Source organism: Papio anubis, chromosome 4 (genome assembly GCF_008728515.1).
Source record: "Papio anubis isolate 15944 chromosome 4, Panubis1.0, whole genome shotgun sequence".
Classification (NCBI taxonomy): domain Eukaryota; kingdom Metazoa; phylum Chordata; class Mammalia; order Primates; family Cercopithecidae; genus Papio; species Papio anubis.
In genome coordinates this window covers 19,935,087-19,955,470 of record NC_044979.1, presented here as the reverse complement: position 1 = coordinate 19,955,470, position 20,384 = coordinate 19,935,087, and the positions used below count along the sequence as shown (strand labels likewise).

The window sequence follows — 20,384 nt, the reverse complement described above, 5'->3', positions numbered from 1 at the left end:
CATGTCTTCTCTGAGCCTATCTCAGATGCCACCTTGCCAATACTTGGAAGTGTCACTTGGGTTAAAGCCAATTGTAATAACAAATGAACACTGACCACCTAAAAGGGGAGGAGTAAATGAGAACAGTTAGTGTAGATAGGCGTGTCTGAGTGAGTATGAATGAGTGTGTATATATATGTACATATATTACATCGTTTAATATTATACCAACAGATGACTAAACTAAGGTTCCAAAGAGGTATGTAAGCTGCTAAAGTCACACACAGGTCAAGATTTGAACCCAGTTAGCTGGCCCCACAGCCCACTCCCTTTCCCAACACCACATCGAGCTTCCACGGCACAACCATACTTACCAGTGCAGTCGCAGGGCATGCAGGAAAGCAGAGAGGCCCTCCATGATCAGAAGGATGGCTACTGTCAGGACAGCAAATACGGCAAAAATAATAAAAACCCCAACGATTCCTCCCCAGCCTCGCATCTGAAGGCCGTTGTTCATCACCATAGTCCAGAGCACTTCAGACAGTTCTGCAAGGTATGAGATACCACTGGGATTATCTTGTAAATGGAGATTGTTATTTGTTGTATTTTTTCATCTTTTTAATCAAAAATATTAATATGTATATATTTTTAAATAGAGACAGGGTCTCACTATGTTGCCTAGGATGGTCTCCAACTCCTGGCCTCAAGCAATCCTCCTGTCTCAGCCTCCCAAAGTGCTGGGAAATCAGGCATAAGCCACCATGTCCAGCTCAGATTATTATTATTTTTTTATTTTTATTTTTTTGAGGCTGGTTCTCACTGTGTCACCCAGGCTGGAATGCAGTAGTGCAATTCTGGCTCATTGCAGCCTTGACCTCATGGGCTCCAGTGATCCTCCCACCTCAGCCTCCTAAGTAGCTGGGGCCAGAGGAGTGTACTGTCACTCTCTGTTAATTTTTTTTTTTTTTTTTTTTTTGAGACAGAATTTCACTTTTGACGCCCAGGCTAGAGAGCAATGGCATGATCTTGGCTCACTGCAACCTCCACCTCCCAGGTTCAAGCAATTCTCCTGCCTCAGCCTCCTGAGTAGCTGGGATTATAGGCGCCCACCACCACGCCCGGCTAATTTTTATATTTTTAGTAGAGACAGGATTTCACCATGTTGACCAGGTCGGTCTCAAACTCCTGACCTCAGGTGATCTGCCCGCCTCGGCCTCCCAAAGTTCTGGGATTACAGGTGTGAGCCACCACAGCCAGCCCTGTTAATTTTTTTTTAATAGAGAAGGGGTCTTTCTATGTTGGGCAGGCTGGCCTTGAAGTCCCGGGCTCAAGTGATCTTCCCATCTCAGCCTCCCAAAATGCTGGGATTACAGGCATGAGCCACCACATGAGGCTATACATGCAGATTATTTGTACATTATAATCCTAAATCTGTACATCCTATGATTCAACAACTCTACTCCAAGGTGGAGAAGTTTGGCACGTGTACCCTAGGGCGTTGCACGAGATTGTTTCCAGAAGCTTTGTTCCCAAGGGTGGAATTTCCATCAAGAGGAAATCAGACAAATATGTGGAGGCATATTATTCACCAAGGAAAGTAAGCAAACTATAGCTATTGGTGGCAAAATAAACAAATCCTGGTAATACAATTTACATGCAAAAAAGCAAAACAATACAATTTGTTAGAGATCGTATGTCTGTGTCTCTCCAAAATTTATATGTTGAAGGCCTAACCCCCAAAGTGATGGTATTTGGACATGGAGCTTTTGGGAGGTGATTTGGGTTAGGTGAGCTCATGAGGGTGGGGCTCTAATGTTGGTATTAGTGCCCTTACAAGAAGAGACACCAGGCAGCTTTCCCCCTCTCTCTCTGTCTCTTTTCCCCTCTCTCCACCATGTGAGGACACAGGCAGAAGGCCGCCATCTGCAAGCCAGGAAGAGGGTCATCACCAGAACCCCACTTTTCTTGCTCCCTGATCTGGGGCTTGCAGCCTCCAGAACTGTGAGAAAATAACTGTCTGCTGCTAAGTTGCCCAGCCCAGGGCGTTTTATTATGGCAGCCTGAGCTAAGACATGATTCTATTCACATAAATTCAAACAGATGCAAAACTACACTAAATTGCTAAGGGATAAAACCATGTTAAAAAGCACAAAATTTGCTATTATAAAAGTCAGGAGTGTGGTCAATACCGTGTGAGGACACAGGGAGAAAAAGAAATCCTCCTGCCCCAGCCTCCCAAGTAGCTGAAACCACAGGACCACACTTGTATATTTTTTTTCATTTTAATTTTTGTACAGACAGGGTCTCGCTACATTGCCCAGGCTGGCCTCCAATTTCTGGCCTGAAGCAATCCTTCCACCTTGGCTCCGTCTTTCTTTTTCTTTTTTTCTTTTCTTTTGAGATGGAGTCTTGCTCTGTTGCCCAGGCTGGAATGCAGTGGTGTGACCTCAGCTCACTGCAACTTCCGCCTCCCAGGTTCAGGCAATTCTCCTGCTTCAGCCTCCCGAGTAGCTGGGACTACAGGCATGCACCACTACGCTCAGCTAATTTTTCTTTATTTAGTAGACACGGGGTTTCATCACGTTGACTAGGATGGTCTCGATCTCTTGACCTCATGATCCACCTGCCTCGGCCTCCCAAGTGCTGGGATTACAGGTGTGAACCACCGCACGTGGCCACGGCCTCTTCTTTGACCAGGATGTGGTTACATGAGTGTTTGCTTCACAAAAATCCACTAGGCTATATATATATATTTTATGCATTTTTGTAAACATGCGAATTTTTCACAGTAAAAGTGTTTTTAAAAAGACTAAGATCCTAACCATATTTCAAAAAATGTTTAGCTAATATTTATTCAGTCACTGCAATGTACAAGGGCACATGCCAGGTACTGAGGGCATGAGGTGAATTCAGCCTCACTCTGGAAAGTGGCTCTTTTCACTCTTCAGTGGTCACGGGTCCCCTCTGAAATCTGAAGAAAGTCATGAATCCTTTCTCCAGAAAAATGCACACAGAGACGCCCAACGACATCTTATATGTAGTTTCAGGGGATTAACAGACAGCCTGAAGTTCAGCCACAGACTCCAAATAAAGAGTCAAGTCAGAGGAATTCAAAGTGGTTTCACATATTATCTCAGTAAGGCCCGTATCAACCCTATAAATTAGGTTTTATGATGCCCGTCTTACAGATAAGGAAACTAAAGCTCCGAGAAGTTCAGGGACAAACGCCACACAGCCCTCTCTGGCCTGTTCCTATGACACCACCACCCGTCCCTCACTTCCCTACCCCTTACCTTCTCAGCTGTTCCCACACCCCCAGCTCCACAGGTCTTTTCTATACACTTCTTGCATGCCCATGGAGTCTCTCAAAGGCTGACAGTGGGGAATGTTTTAAAAGGCCCTGAGGCGAGTGAAATCCAAGAGGAGGGAGGTCATGGATGGGTATCGGAAAAAACCCAGACTCGTCGCTGAGCTCCTGCCTCCAGCTAACCGCCCTACAAGGGCTCTCACTGTCCAAGCTATGCGAGTAAGGGCCCATGTCTAGGTGTCCCTGGGCACGGAGCACGTGCGACTGCTTCTCCCCTAGTTATCATGCCCAATAGCCTGGGAAATGCGCCTGGCAGGGAAATACCATCATTACATCCTTGGCTTGAGGCTTGAAGACCCCCGCTAAAAGGTCACCACGATGTGGCCCAGAGAGATAGAGGCCTGTCACTTGCAAGTGGCTATCAGAACATGACAAAAGCAGAGACATAGAATGCAAGGAAGAGGGTCCCTGTTTGCTTGCTGCCTCCCAAGTTCTGGTTTTCTGCCTGCTACAGTGGTGCAGAGTCTCTCATCAATGGGAACAGCTTCACCCCCGTGTGGTTAGACCCACACTTGAGTGCTTAGCATTCGTGTGATCTTCACAGCTCAGGCTATGTTCGTTTCCTTACATAAACTCACATACGCAGACTTTCACATGCACACGAATGCTTAGATGCACACACTCAGCCCTGCGTGTATCCACAGCGCAGACACCCACGAGCACGTCTTTACTCCTGTGCACTGGTGTGCATTCGTGTGAAGTGGCTATCCCAGGACTGTCACTCACTTTGTTCCTTTTTTTTTTTTTTCTTTTCTTCTTTGAGACAGAGTCTTGCCGTGTCACCCAGGCTGGAGTGCAGTGGTGCGATCTCAGCTCACTGCAACCTCCAGCTCCCAGGTTCAAGTGATTCTCCTGCCTCCCGAGTAGCTGGGATGACAGGCGTGTGCAATCACACTCAGCTAATTTTGTATTTTTAGTAGAGAGGGGGTTTCACCATGTTAGCTAGGCTGGTCTCAAACTTCTGACTTCAGGTGATCCACCTGCCTTGGCCTCCCAAAGGGCTGGGATTACAGGCGTGAGCCACCCCCCCGACCCCACTTTGTTCCTTAAAGTGGATCTTAGCGCTTCAAGTCATCAGTGGTGCTAATGTTGGTCTTCAGCTCCAACCTCAGCAGTAGTTTGAAGGACTTGGGTCATACCAGGGATGAGTCTAAATAAGACAGGAGGAATTTTGACCAGAGGACACCCCAACACATAGTGCCAAACTCTGGCCCAGTGACCTGAGATTTAGAGGGTAAGTTGTTATTGCAACAGAGTTTAGCCTAGCCTGACCAGTACAGGAGGCTAACTACTAGAACCACTGATGAAAGCCCCGGCACACAAAGGTTAAATTTCTTGTGGAAGTGACTCAGCCAAAAGTGGTAAAAAAGGGACCAGAATTTAAGTATTTAAGTCAGTGTTTTAATTTTTTCCCCATTCTTCCACATTACCTCTTTAAGCAACTGTGTTAGTATGGCACGGAAGCCACATCTAGCAGGGACTTCTAGAATGACCCAGTGGGTGAACCAGGCCAGGCAGCCATGAACCATATGGGTTTTTGGGAATCAAATGACCCCCTGAGTGTGTGCATGGGCTGGCCAGAGGACACCCTGACACATAGGGCCAAACTCTGGCCCAGGGACCAAGAATACCAAAACTCCTCCTCCTTTCTTATCTAGACTCAGCCCTATTATGACTCAAGTCCTCCAGCTGCTGCTGGGGTTGGAGCTGAAGACCAACATTAGCACCACTGACTGCACGAAGTGCTGAGATCCACTCTAAGGTAAACAAGTGGGTGACAGTCCTGGGATAACCACTTCACATGAATGCACAACAGTACACAGGAGTAAAGACATGCGGCCGGGTGCAGTGGCTCACGCATGTAATCCCAGCACTTCGGAAGGCCGAGGCAGGCAGATCACGAGGTCAAGAGATCAAGACCATCCTGGCCAACATGGTGAAACCCCGTCTCTACTGAAAATACAAAAATTAAAAAAAAAAAAAAATTAGCTGGGCGTGGTGGCGTGCACCTGTAGTCCCAGCAACTCGGGAGGCTGAGGCAGAAGAACTGCTTGAACCTGGGAGGCGGAGGTTGCAGTGAGCCGAGATCGCACCACTGCACTCCAGCCTGGTGACAGGGCGAGACTTCGTCTCAAAAAAAAAAAAAGGCATGCTTGTGGGTGTCTGTGCTGCAGGTACTCGCAGGGCTGAGTGTATGCATCTGAGCGTTCATGCACATGTGAAAGTGTGTGTATGTGAGTTTGTGTGAGGAAACAAGCACAGCTGAGCTGTGAAGATTGCACAAATGCTGAACACTGGAGTTTCTACTGGAAATGAATAATCACACACTTTACTGCTTTCGCTTCTATCCACTCAGCACACACCTCGGCCTGGCTTCTCTGTTCTAGGCATTATGCCCAACGCCGGGAATGCTAATATAAAAGTCAGGGTCTTTGCTTCCAAGGAGCTCATAGTCCAGTAGGGAGACAGGCTCATCGAGACAATCATAACTGAAGCTAGGTTAACAGCATGCCCCAGAATCCCAGGCAGGTATCTTCCAGACTGGGGGACTAGGAAGGAAGATTTCCAGCTGAGTTATGAAGAAGGAATTAAGTATCAGGTGGGGAGAGAGTTAAAGAAGGGACTATTTCAGGCAAGGGGGCTGCAGGGGCAAACACCCAGAGGGGCCCAGGGAGTACTGCATCTTCAGGAGATAGTTCTTCAGGCCAGCCACAGCGGCTCACACCTGTAATCCCAGCACTGTGGGAAGCCAAGGCAGGAGGATTGTTTGAGCCCAGGAGTTCAAGACAAGCCTGGGCAACATAGCAAAACCCTGTCTCTACCAAAAAAAAAAAATTAGCCAAGTGTAGCGGTGTGTGCCTATAGTCCCAGTTACTTGGGAGGCAAAGGCAGGGGAACTGCTTGAGCCCAAGAGTTTGAGGCCAGCCTAGGCAACAAGGCAAAACCCTGTCTCTACCAAAAAAAAAAAAATACAAAAATTGGCCCAGGCATGGTGGCATGCACCTGTGGTCCCAGCTACTTGGGAAGCTGCGGCGGTAGAATGACATGAGCCTGGGAGTTCGAGGCCATGATAGTGCCACTGCACTCCAGCCTGGGCAACAGAGGGAGATGCTGGCTCAGAAAAAAAAAAAAAAAAAAAAAGTGCTCCTCAGGGCCACTGCGTATGAAATGGATGGGTCTGGAGCGCTGGTGGGGCACTAAGGAAAACTGACAAGAAACAAGACTGGAGAAGCACCCAGAGATCAAGATGGGGCTTACAAAGTGAGTTGGTGAGTCAGGATTCCTGACGTTAGGCAACCCCAGGGCTCGGATCTTTATCAAAATTGTATTTCCAATGCCTGAAATCCCAGCACTTTGGGAGGCGGAGGCAAAAGCATCCCTTGAGGCCAGGAGTGTGAGATCAGCCTGGGCAACATAATGAGACCTTGCCTCTTTTAGATAGATAGATAGATAGATAGATAGATAGATAGATAGATAGAAAGAAAGAAAGAAAGAAAGAAAGAAAGAAAGAAAGAAAGAAAGAAAGAAAGAAAGAAAGAAAGAAAGAAAGAAAGAAAGAAAGAAAGAATTGTATTTCTGGGCCTGACTGACCCTGACTGCTGTGAATTCACAAGGGTGGTGAGCACTTCCTGAGGGTCAGCTCAGTGGGCAGCAAACTGACTCCCAGCAACGCTCCTAATCAAGGCAGGCCTTCACTGAAAGGTCAGCACCTTGCAGGAGGGCATGGTAGCCTGAAAAAACATGTTCCCCCACCCGTAAGATGTCCACATCCTAATCCTAATAACCTGTCAACATACTGTATTACATAGCAACAGTGGCTTTGCGGATAAGATAAGATTAAGTTAAGAATCCTGAGAGAGGGGCGTTATCCTGGATTATCTGGATATGCCCAGTGTCATCACTAGAGTCTTCGTAAGAGGAAGGCAGGAGAGTCACAGAGAAAAAGGAGATTTGATGCTGGAAGCAGAGGTTGAAGTGATGCAAAGAGGAGCCGCAAGCCACGGAATGCAGGCAGTCTCAAGAAGCTGGAAAGGCCAGGAAACTAATTCTGCCTGCAGCCTGCAGCAGGAGCACGGCTGCCCACGCCTTGATTTTAGGACTCCGGCTTCAAAAACCTCAAGATACCAAATTGTGTTGTTGGGTTGGGTTTTGTTTGTTTGTTTGATTGGTTGGTTTTTGAGATGGAGTCTCACTCTGTAGCCCAGGGTGGGTGCAGTGATGCGATCTCGGCTCACTGCAACCTCCTCCTTCCGGATTCGAGCAATTCTCCTGCTTCAGTCTCCCGAGTAGCTGGAGTTACAGGCGCCCACCACCATGCCCAGCTAATTTTTGTATTTTCAGTAGAGGCAGGTTTCACCATGTTGGCCAGGCTGATCTTGAACTCCTGGGCTCAAGCAATTTGCCCAAACTCTGCCTCCCAAGGTTCTGGGATTACAGGTGTGAACCACCATGCCTGGCCAAATTTGTGTTGTTTTAAGCCACGAGCGTTTGTGACAGTTTGTTACAGCAGCAGTAGGAGACTATTAATACAGAGGGTGACCAACCCAGCAACGTGCAGCCAGACCCACAGAAAAGGCACACGTGCCAGGGAAAGAAGAGCCATTCTTTCGGCAAACATCCACAAATACCTCGGAGAAGACACCTTGACCTCCAAATACATTGCACCTGTTTCCCAGGGTGTTGGGGAGAGCTGACCGCGCCCCTCTCCCTCGGGCTGCTCACTCACGTGCATGAGCCAGGCTGAGGGCCCAGAGCCGCAGGTAGGAGGCTGTGTTTGAAATGCAGCCCAGGCAGTACTCGATGGTGTGGATGGCTTGGTGGACAAAGATGTCTCCAAAGTTGAACTGGAAGACAGAATTGTTTATTTCACTTCATTGAGAACTTTCTACACAAAAGTTGTTACAAATGATGCGAAGATGAATAAGACATGGGCTTTGCTGTTCAGACACTTTCAGTCTAACTAGGGGAAAAGAAATAGTAGTAGACTTAGAGAAAGAATTATCAGCACAAAGTCGTATGTTATGCGTGTATTAACGTTCCCCAGCAATAGCTGAAAAAAAAAGCTCAAAGACGACAACTGGGTGGTAAGGGGAGATGAGATTTGTGCTGTGCCAGGAAGGTAATGGGTAGGGATGTGACTTGAAGGAGAAGAAATTGTTCCTGAGGAGGAAAAGGATCCCTGGTTGGGGAAAAACACGTAGCTGGGAATATCACCAAGTCAAGTTGGAAAGAAAACAATTTGGCTGGAACTGGGAGCTTGTTTAGGTGAGGAATAGAAGACAGTGCTCCTGTGTGGAAGTTTCTAGAAAGGCAAGCTATGGGTAAAGTTGAAGAAACAACCTAGATTCAGTGAGGAGCCACAGAGGCAGGTTATTCTGGTAGCATCATGGTTTAGAGAAGGGACAGCCTTAAAGTAAAAAAAAGACAATTTGGTTATGAGCTCAGTAACACAGGAAAGAAGTAAATAACAGAATGAAGACAGCCATGACTCATTCTCCCCTCATGCTCTCTGATGTGACAGATAATTGTTTTGAGGGGGGACAGGGTCTTGCTCTGTCACTCAGGCTGGAGTGCAGTAGCACAATCACAGCTCACTGCAGCCTTGCCCTCCCAGGCTCAGGTGATCCTCCTATCTCAGCCTCCCGAGAAGCTGGGACTACAGGCGTGCATACCCGACTAATTTTTGTATTTTTTTTAGAGACGGGGTTTCACCATGTTGCCCAGGCTGGTCTGGAACTCCTGGCCTCAAGCAACCTGCCTGCCTCAGTCTCCCAAAGTGCTGGGATTACAGACGTGAGCCACTGTGCCTGGCCATGGGGGACAGTTTGACTGGTGCTGTACATGCCCTCAAGTTGCTCACAGCCTAGTCAGGAGAATATGTAGAAGGGCTCCCATGCCACACTCTCAGAAGCGCAATGACCAGGGCATGCAGTAGTATCATGGGAGCACAGAGAAGGCCCCTTACCCACTCAGGGCCAGGGCAGCCGGGGCTCTGAGGCTCCTAAGCCTGAGTAGCTGGAAGAATGGCATTGACAGGAGGTGGGCAGCTGGCTCTCCACATGCTGAGTTGCAGAGGGCAGAGGGCCTTATCAGTAGATGCTCCACACATGGGAGCACAGGTGGAACTATGGAGGCCCCGAAGCAAAGTCCAGGCTGGAAATGGACTCCTGAGACTGCATCTGCAGGAGGACGCAGGAGATCAACAAGGGAAAGATCAAGGAAAGAGGAGATCACGCCTGTAATCCCAGCACTTCCAGAGGCCAAGGAGGGGGGATCACAAGGTCAAGAGATCGAGACCATCCTGGCCAACATAGTGAAACCCTGTCTCTACTGAAAATAAAAAAATTAGCTGGGCACAGTGATGCGTGCCTGTAGTCCGAGCTACTCAGGGGGCTGAGGCAGGAGAATCGCCTGAACCTGTGAGGTGGAGGTTGCAGTGGGCCAAGATCGCGCCACTGCACTTCAGCCTGGCAACAGAGTGAGACTTTGTCTTAAAAAAAAAAAAAAAAAAGAAAGAAAGAAAGAGGAGCTCCTAGCCTTGGGAAACATCTTCATTCAGAAATAACAAAACAAGGCCAGGCACGGTGGCTCATGCCTATAATCCCAGCACTTCGGGAGGCTGAGGCCGGTAGGTCACTTGAAGTCAGGAGTTTGAGACCAGCCTGGCCAACCTTTACTAAAACTACAAAAATTAGATAGGTGTGGTGGTGCATGCCTGCAGTCCCAGCTACTTGGGAGGCTGAGGCAGAATTGCTTGAACCCGGGAGGAGGAGGTTGCAGTGAGCTGAGATCGTGCCACCGCACACCAGCCTGGGTGACACAGTAAGACTCTGTCTCAAAAAAAAAAGATTACAAAACAAGAAACTGATGAGGAAAAGAAAAGATCAAAGAAGCTGGAGCAATCACACTGCAGTCAAGGATGTCTGAGGAGGGAGACATCCAGGAAGAAATGCCGGTGCAGTCACTGATGTCAGAGTTTATGGGGACAAGACAAAAATGAGAGCCTCAATTCAGCAATGGAAGCAGCTGTGAGGAATTGAAGGGACAGGGATGGGCAGAGATGGAGTGAGTAGGTGGAGAGAGTCAAAGTAAAGAAGAACTGCATAAGAAATAATTAATCTTGGCCAGGTGTGGTGGCTCATGCCTGTGATCCCAGCACTTTGGGAGGCCGATGCAGGAGGATCGCTTGAGCCCAGGAGTTCAGAACCAACCCGAGCAACAAAGTGAGACCCAATCTCTACTAAAAATGTAAAAAATTAGCCAGGTGTTGTGGCATGCACCTGTGGTCCCAGCTACTCGGGAGGCTAAGGCAGGAGGATCGCTTGGGCTCAGGAGGTCAAGGCTGCTGTGAGCCATGATTGTGTCACTGCATGCCAGCCTCAGCAAAAGAACAAGACCCTGTCTCAAAATAGTAATTATAATAATAATAATTAACCTTACCGAACAGGTCTGGCTTTGTCTTGGCTCCTGGGAAGTAACCTCTAAACCACTGGCATTTCCCGCGTGAAAGGGTCTTTGTTACTCAAGCTGGGCCCCTGGGACCACACCTGATCGTTTGTGCTAATGCAGTGGCTCAGGTTGGGCACCTCATATTTGACAGTCTGGCCACACCAGAAAGACCAACCACGTGCTTAGACAGTTGGGACTGATCTGAAAGGTGGGAGAGAGCTGGGGACTGAGTGCAGCAACTGCTGGAGCTGCACCCATCAATCAATCATCAGTCAATCAATTAATCAATCCTGCCTGCATAAGGAAACTCCAGTAAAACTTTGGACACTGACGCTTGGGTGACTGGCCTGGGCTGGCGATTCTCTGCACATCTTGCCACACATCAATGTGCCTCCAAGGACACAGCTCCTCATTTGGAAATCACTGTCCCAGATACTGCCCTGTCCTCTCTGCCTTTCTGGTCTGAATTCTTTTGCTACAAAAGCTGTAAGTGGACAGGTACGGTGGCTCACACCTGTAATCCCAGCACTTTGGGAGGCCGAGATGGGCGGATCACCTGAGGTCAGGAGTTAAAAGCCAGCCTGGCCAACAGGGTGAAACCCCATCTCTACAAAAATACCAAAAAAAGACTGCACCCCTAACCTTGAGTTTGGCTAACCCTGGTGTGGAGAGATGCAAGAAAGGAACTTGAAAGAGAAACAGGAGGAGGCACACATTTGCCTGGAGACGGGAGACCCATGCATGATTAGACCTGGGGGAAAGAGGTCCATGAATGGAGACTGAAGTTGCCCAAGCATGGGCAACCTGTTCACGTTGGAGGTGGCAGGTGGAAATTGTCTGGATATAGATTAAGGGTAGGAGGGGAAGAGATGAGGGAGGGTGCCCTGGACAGGCCAGGACTTGAGGAGTCAGAAGATGCATGGGTTGGATTCTAAAACATTCCAGCAGGTCTGACAGACTCGGTAATGTCAACAGCCACTACTGTGGATCACTCTGTACCTGGAATTTTCTTGGAAAGAATTTTCATGATCGAGATTTCTCATTAATTCTAATTAATCAAAATATATGTGTATATTTTTTCAGACAGACTCTTGCTCTGTCGCCCAGGCTAGAGTGCAGTGGCACGATCTCAGCTCACTGCAACCTCTGCCTCTCAGGTTCAAGTGATTCTCCTGCCTCAGCTTCCCCAGTAGCTGGGATTACAGGTGCCCACCACCATGCCTGGCTAATTTCTGTATTTTTAGTAGAGACAGGGTTTCACCATTTTGACCAGGCTGGTCTTGAACTCCTAACCTCAAGTGATCTGCCCACCTTGGCCTCCCAAAGTGCTAGGATTACAGGCATGAGCCACCACACATGGCTATCTAGAGAAAACTTTTTAAAATAAGTAATTAATACCACAAATGGAGCCATTTATAGCACCTGTGGCCCTCATGGGAACCCCCCAGTCCCCACTCCCAAATTAGAACAGAGCTCTGGTTAAAGCCTCCAGCCTGGGATTCACAAATGTGGCTGACTTCAGTCAACACATGGAACAGACAGCTGCCTTCATCTGGAAGGATGTGGCCTGGGCTCCTGAGGGGCAGCGGCTGTCCTTGCACAAGCAGAAGCGGGGAGGGATGAGGGAACAAAACAATATACGAATTCACGTGAGAGGCAGATAACATTATAAAGAGATCACAGGGGGCCAGGCACAGTGGCTCACGCCGTAATCCCAGCACTTTGGGAGGCCGAGGCAGGCAGATCACTTGAGGTCAGGAGTTCAAGATCAGCCTGGCCAACATGGGGAAACCCCATCTCTACTAAAAATACAAAAATTAACCAGGTGCAGTGGCAGGTGCCTGTAATCCCAGCTATTAGGGAGGCTGAGGCAGGAGAATCACTTGAGCCTGGGAGGCGGAGGTTGCAGTGAGCTGAAACTGGCTCATTCCAGCCTGGGCAACAGAGTTAGACTCTATCTCAAAACCAAACAAAAAAGAGAGATTATAGGGGTGTGGTGCTGAGCCAAGGAGGCCTCAGTGACACGCGGGACCTTCTATGTTACTAGATCTGAGGCTGATAGTCACCTGACACATACAGATGCAGCAGTACTTGGACTAAAATATTAAAATGTGCCCAGATTGGTTGATAAATAGCTGTTCTGATCCTCTTAGACTAGCTAGTACGTCCCCTTCCCTGAGACCTTCACAGCCTCCCAGGACTCAGCAGTGGTAGGGCTACTGCCCCATGGGGCCCTCCAGACCCGCCCAGCTCTACTGCCTGTGTCCATTCTAGAATCTGTATAAACTGGGGAGTCTTCCTCAGGGGCTCTCGTCCCAGATACCTCTTCCCCATGGTCATCCTGAGCCCCGTGGGCAGAAGTCCTCTGGCCAGAACCGCTGGAAGGGCTGGAGCTGTCACCTTCGATGTTTTCGGTGGCATCTTCTTGGATCCTGGATGCCTGCAGCGGACAAGCAGGGAAATGAGGAATGCACTCAACTCACCCTGGGAATTCTAACATATATAAATATAAATAAAGGCTCTCCTCAAACACTATGTATGTACCAGACATTGTTCTAAACATTACACTATCTCACTAAGCCCTCACAACAACCATTTTATTTTATCACCCTATTTTCTAGAGAAGTAAGCTGCAGCACAGAAAGGTTAAGAAATGTGCCTGGGAAGTGGAGCTTGCAGTGAGCCAAGATTGCGTCACTGCACTCCAGCCTGGGCGACAGAGTGAGACTCTGTCTCAAAAAAAAAAAAATAGAAATGTGCCCGGCTGGGCACGGTGGCTCACACCTGTAATCTCAGCACTTATGGAGGCTGAGGTGGGCGGATCACTTGAGGTCAGGAGTCCAAGACCAGCGTGGCCAACATGGTGAAACCCCATCTCTACTGAAAATACAAAAATTAGGCCAGGCACAGTGGCTCATGCCTATAATCCTAGCACTTTGGGAGGCTGAGGTGGGTGGATCACCTGAGGTCGGGAGTTCAAGACCAGCCTGGCCAACATAGTGAAACCCCATCTCTACAAAAATACAAAAAATAGCCGGGCATGGTGGTGCGTGCCTGTAATCCCAGCTACCCAGGAGGCTGAGGCAGGAGAATCACTAGAACTCAGGAGGTGGAGGCTGCAGTGAGCCGAGATCACGCCACTGCACTCCAGCCTGGGCAACAGAGTGAGACTCCATTTCAAAAACAAAAAAAAAAAAATTAAAGGCCAGGCACAGTGGCTCATGCCTATAACCCCAGTGTCATGGGAGGCCAAGGTGAGAGGATCTCCTGAGGCCAAGAATTCAAGACCAGCCTGGGCAACATAGAGAGATCCCATCTCTATAAAAATACAAAAATTAGTTGGGCATGGTAGCACATGCCTGTAATCCCAGCTACTCAGGAGGCTGAGGAAGGAGAATCACTTGAAGCCAGGAGGCGGAGGTTGCAGTGAGTCAAGATTGCACCACTGCACTCCAGCCTAGGGAACAGAGTGAGTATCTGTCTCAAAAAAAAAAAAAAAAAGAAAAAGAAAGAAAGAAATGTGCCCAAGATCATACAGCTGGCAAGGCGGGTAAGTGGCAGAGCCATGATTCAAACCCAGCGCCTGACTCCAGTGCATGTGCTTTTTCTCCACAATGCTCCAGAATGTGCCAAATTATGCAGTCTCGACCGTAAAGCGATGCAAGTACGAAAGTGCCTTTCCATTGTTAAAAAGAAATACACAAGGTCATAAATCATCAGTCGTACCTTCCATGTAGCCTTGTGAAATTAACTATAAAAATAGCTTACAAAAAATTCATGGAAAAAAAATCTAGGCATAGTCACCATTCAACTTGGTCTGGTTTTACCCCTAAGTTTGAATGGCATATTTCTTTCAAGTCACCATGAAGCTTAATGTCCCATGTCCAAAGTTTTTCTAGAATGATTTCATGGGAGAGGTATTGTAATTAGGCATCAATGTATCTGAACTTACTTTCTTTTTTTCTTTCTTTCTCTCTTTCTTTCTCTCTCTCTTTCTCTCTCTCTTTCTTTCTTTCTTCTTCATGGGAGGAGTAATATAAAGTAGGCATCACCGTATCTGGACTCTTTCTTTCTCTTTCTCTCTCCCTCTCTTTTTTTTTTTTTTTTTAAGGAATTTTGCTCTTTTGCCCAGGCTGGAGTGAAGTGGTGTGATCTTGGTTCACTGCAACCTCCATCTCCGGAGTTCAAGAGATTCTCCAGCCTCAGTCCTCCTGAGTACCCGGGATCATAGGCACCCGCCACCATGCCCGGCTAATTTTTGTATTTTTAATAGAGATGGGGTTTTGCCATGTTGGCCAGGCTGATCTCGAACTCCTGAACTCAGGTGATCCACCTGCCTCGGCCTCCCAAAGTGCTAGGATTACCAGCATGAGCCATTGCACCCGGCCAGGGCCCTCCTTTCTTTAGCAGGTCTGCACTTAACATTTGCAGGGCTCTGGACAAGAGTAAAGACGGTAGTTCACATACCATATGTTGAAATATGTAAAAGTTATACATCAAGCCAACAAATTCCTAAATAAAATAGGTTCCATGCTTGAGCCTAGGAGTTCAAGATCAGCCTGGGCAACAAAGTGAGATACCATCTCTCAAAAAAAAAAAAAAAAAAAATTTAGCCTGGCTGAGGGTTCACCTGTCCCAACTACATAGGAGGCTAGGACAGGAGGATCTCTTGAGCCTGGGATGTTGAACTGAAGTGAGCAGTGTTTGCACCACTGCATTCCAGCCTGGGTGACCAAGCAAGACTCCGCCTCAAAAAAATAAGAAAGTGTGTGTGTCTAGGGGTTCTCGTCTCCTAGTTTAAAAAATAAATCTTTGTAAAAACTGGGAAGGTCGTGTTGAAATTCAGAATTCACGCCATGCCATAGCAGCGTGGGAGCTGACCCTGGACCAGGGAGCCCTCTTTTTTTCACCTTTGGCTTCTTCCTATATCACGAGGGCCTTGTATGTGCACACAAACACCCTGACCCAAAATGTCTAAGTTCCACCTGCCTTCCCCACAGACAGCTGCCCCTTGGCCACCCAGGGACTCGTGGTGTCCATGCCAGTGGCCTGGTTTGCCCTCAGGAGACTGAGGAACAGGGCCTCTGCAGGACCCAGAAGTGGGCTCAGATCCATCAGGGTACCAGGTGCCGAGAGCCGGCTTCTATGCTGGCCTTTCCCCAAGACCTTGTGGTTCTTTATCCCATGAGGAAGGATGTGGCTCAAGTTAACTTTATATTTGTCATCTCTAAATCCTATTTGCTCTCCCCTTCAACTTATAGAAGAAAATATCAAAGGAGAAATATATTATGGCTTCTCCATTTCCAACCCTAAACTCTACCATTTTCTGCTCATTATTCTTGAATTAGTTAAAATGAACATGAATAATGTTGTAGAAGTATGATATTAGGCCGGGCGCGGTGGCTCACGCCTGTAATCCCAGCACTTTGGGAGGCCGAGACGGGCGGATCACAAGGTCAGGAGATCGAGACCATCCTGGCTAACACGGTGAAACCCCGTCGTACAAAAAACTAGCCGGGCGAGGTGGCGGGCGCCTGTAGTCCCAGCTACTCGGGAGGCTGAGGCAGGAGAATGGCGTGAACCCAGGAGGCGGAGCTTGTAGTGAGCCGAGTTCGCGCCACTGCACTCCAGCCTGGGCGACAGAGCAAAGACTCCGTCTCAAAAAAAAAAAAAAAAAAAAAAAAAAGAAAAAAGTATGATATTAGACTTGTGAATCCAAGTGACTATCTTCCTTCCAGATACTTACTTGCAGTTCTCTTACTAAAATCTCACAATGCTTAAGCTGGGTGGCGTATGAAATAAAACATACAGCAATCATTGTAAATTAGCTACTGGCAACTTTCTAAAAACACATGTGGCTGGGCACAGTGGCTCACACTTACAATCCCAGCACTTTGGGAGGCAAAGGCAGGAGGATCACTTGATCTCAGGAGTTCAAGATCAGCCTAGGCAATATAGCAAGATCTCACCTCTACCAAAAGAAATTTTAAAAATAGCTGGGCATGGTGGTGCGGGCCTGCAATCCCAGCTACTCAGGAGGCTGAGGTCGGAGGATTACTTGAGCCCAGGAGATGAGTCAGCTATGATCCCACCACTGCACTCCAATCTGGGCAATAGAGCAAGACCCTATCTAAAAATACATACATAAAATAAAAAAAAAAATTAAAACCCATGTGCCAAAAGATATATACAAGGATGTTTAGAGTATCATCATTTGTAATTACTGACACGGCAATGTTGGATGAGAGAAGACAGATCCCAAAGAAGACATTCTGGATGATTTCATTTAAACAAAGTTCAAGAACAGGCAAAATGAACTGATAGTCCTGGAAGTCACCACAATGTTTGCTCTTGGGGTAAGAATGACAGGAAGGAGGCACAAAGAACTTTTTTTTTTTTTTTTGAGATAGAGTCTCGCTTTTGTCGCCTAGGCTGGAATGCAATGGCGGCGATCTCAGCTCACTGCCATCTCCACCTCTCAGGTTCAAGCAATTCTCTTGCTTCAGCCTCCCAAGTAGCTGGGATTATAAGGCACCCACCACCATGCGTAGCTAATTTTTGTATTTTTAGTAGAGACGGGGTTTTACCATGTTGGCCAGGCTGGTCTCGAACTCCTGACCTCAGGCCATCCACCTGCCTCAGCCTCCCAGAGTGCTGGGATTACAGGCATGAGCCACCGCGCCCAGTCAGGACTCTCAGGTTCTAAGGATGACCAGTTTCTCGATTTGAGTGCAGGTGACACGAACGTGTTCATATTGTGATACTTCATGGATTGGTGCCTCGTTATTCATGCACGTCTCTGTATGTTATATGTTTCAGTAACATTTACCATAAGAAACACACATGTCGAGATGAAGATTTTAAATAGAAACACACAGTTATTTCACTATGACCTGAGATGTGGGAGTATGGGGGGACCTGGGTTCACAGCAGCAAGTTGGAAGAGGAAACAGAACGTGGGGGGCCTGGTGAGTGGCCACAAGCGCTCTCAGAAGGAGATGTGTACACACTGGCTGCCCACAGGGCGTGTCATCAGGGCCATGCCACAGGTGGCCCTCTAGCGGAGAGGTTCCCAGGCCACATTCCGCAGGGACCCACGTGGTAGGAGAGGCTAATAGACAGGACCCCTGTTCATATTACCTGAAGTCCGTCAGAACAAATTGTTTGTCTGTATGTATTAGGTCTGTAAAATTTCATGAAAGAGAGGTGGAGAGGGGGCAAGTAACACCATTATAGGACCATCGCTTGAATGGAGGTGGCAATGTTTCTAACATGTAAAGGACCCTAAGTAGCCGCTGGAGGAAACAACCAACACCCGTGCATCCCAAGGGCCAAGGGAATAGGCCTCCACGCCGTCTTCAGGAGCTCCCGTTACCAGTCACTTTCAGAGCTATCATCCATGAAGGCAGACTAGAAAAACCCTCTCTCCCTCCTTCCCCCTGTTTAAGTCAACTGGCGGCGCAAAGGAGAATCTACCACTCTGAGATCAGCAACTGTCTAAAGAGCTTGTGTGGTGCGAAGAGCAAGACAAGCCATTATTTTACAGTCCTGGAACTCAGGAGAGCCTACAGTAACCTGGCTCTTGGCTTATGGACAGATTTAGTTCCTAGAAAAAAATAAATACAATCACTTGAGGCCATGAGTTTGAGAGCAGCCTGGGCAGCACAGTGAGAGCCCATCTCAAAAAAAAAAAAAAAAAAAAGCTGAGCCAGGCAGGGTGGTATGCCTGTTACTTGGGAGGCTGACACAGGAGGATGGCTTGAGCCCAGGAATCAGAGGCTGCAGTGAGCTATGATTGTGCCTGTGAATAGCCACTGCACTCTGGCCTCAGAGACAGCGCGAGACCTGGTCTCTAGAAAAAAACAAAAATTGCATCTCCTTCTCCAAACAGGTATCTGCCACCCTCTTTGAAATACCTGGTCACCTGTCTGGACAAGCACCACCTCAACAACCCTTAACCACTTTGCTCTCCTACCCATTAACCAAACAATAACCAAGACTTCCTTGCTTTGTCTTCCTCTTTATGAATATCTCGTATAGATTACATTTCAGCTAAGCTTTGGAACGAGTTCAGACTGGCAGGAAATAAGGAGACAGTGGGAGGAGAGGCAGGTGACAGAGAAACAGAGCGTCACATAGGGACAAACTTCCTGAACTCAAGTCTCGTCATGTCTAGGTCCCTGACTCTGCTGCCCGTCCAGGTCAATATCCAACGAAGATCTTAGAGAAAGAGAATTTAATCTGAACACATCTACAACCATTTACAACATACATGGTCTCAGCATATTCTGCTTAATCTTTTGCACTAATAGAGGAAAGCAGAGAACGACCATCTCAAACCGTCTGTGTGTCATAGCTAGACGCTGATGTCCTCTGGAAGGTTAATCTTCCTAAATCCTATTTGGTTCAGGCTGATATTAAACTCTGCTTCACCCCTGAGTACATCTGAGGCTCAGGGGCAGTTTAGACAAAAAGAGAAAGTGGGCTGAACCTGGTATTTGGCAATAGGGGAAAAATCACAAACGAACAAAAGCCGACCTAATTGAATTTGTTTATTCTTCTAATTCCCTGACACAATCTGTAACATAATACAGTAAAGTCTCACACAAAAGTTTTTAATATTTGTTTTAAAAGTAAAATTATAATAAAATATTATTTATTACTAATAAAACAACCACATTCAGACCCTTATAAATCATTAACTACCACTAGACTCAGCACACATACACCCTGAACAAAGTCTGCAAGACATAAGGTTTATTTTATTGTATTTTATTTTTGAGACGGTGTTTCACCCTTTCGCCCAGGCTAGAGTGAAGTGGTGTGATCTTGGCTCACTACAATCTCCCCCGCCAACCCTGGGTTCAAAAGATTCTCCTGCCCCAGGCTTCCAAGCAGTTGGGATTACAGGCACCCACCACCACACCTGGCTAATTTTTGTATTTTTAGTAGAGACAGAGTTTCACCATGTTGGCCAAGCTGGTCTCAAACTCATGACCTCAGGTGATCCACCCACCTCAGCCTCCCAAAGTACTAGGATTACAGGCATGGGCCACCATGCCCAGCCAAGACATAAGGTTTAAACGCGCTTGCCCTTAATCGAGCGTCTTGCTGGAAATAAGACGGCCCAGGGGAAAAGTCTAGCTCCATAGAACGAAACATACTCAGGGCGGGTCAGTTCCTCAACATCATTCTTCCGGCCCTGGCAGCCCAGGATGATTCTCTCTAAACCCAAGATTTATCTTTCCAGAAACCCACATTCCTATGCAAAGTAAGGCGAACTGAAACAAACGGCCGTTACCTGGGATTTCCGGTGCCTGGCTCTAAGAATAAACGGCTTAATCAGAAGCATCCACGGCACAGAGATCAAAGCCATCACCACAAAGAAACTTTGGACTTCTTGCTGCAAGACCAAAATGGCGAGATCTCATCATTTTCACATGACAGAACAGCACACTTTACATGAGGAAAATGACCACTATGGGCCACCTCACTAGCACTTTATTTTGAGAGATCTAAAGCATTTCAATGAATCCATTGACCTTCACATCTGGAATATTCCCCTTGCAGAGAGAGAAATATCTGTCCA

The 20,384-nt window shown here is 47.5% G+C and overlaps 1 protein-coding gene across 3 annotated transcripts in view; it reads right to left on the bottom strand.

The window, feature by feature from the left end:
• The window catches only part of ATP6V0A4 (ATPase H+ transporting V0 subunit a4), a 91,408-nt gene that overhangs the window by 2,610 nt on the left and 68,414 nt on the right, over nt 1-20,384 (bottom strand). For all 3 annotated transcript variants that reach the window (XM_009203949.3, XM_009203950.3, XM_009203948.2), the window contains 4 exons: nt 20,097-20,198; nt 13,119-13,235; nt 8,073-8,190; nt 354-525 (listed from right to left, as the gene is read on the bottom strand). In XM_009203949.3, coding sequence (XP_009202213.1) covers nt 354-525; nt 8,073-8,190; nt 13,119-13,235; nt 20,097-20,198 — 509 coding nt within the window. The remainder of the gene's footprint in view (nt 1-353; nt 526-8,072; nt 8,191-13,118; nt 13,236-20,096; nt 20,199-20,384) is intronic.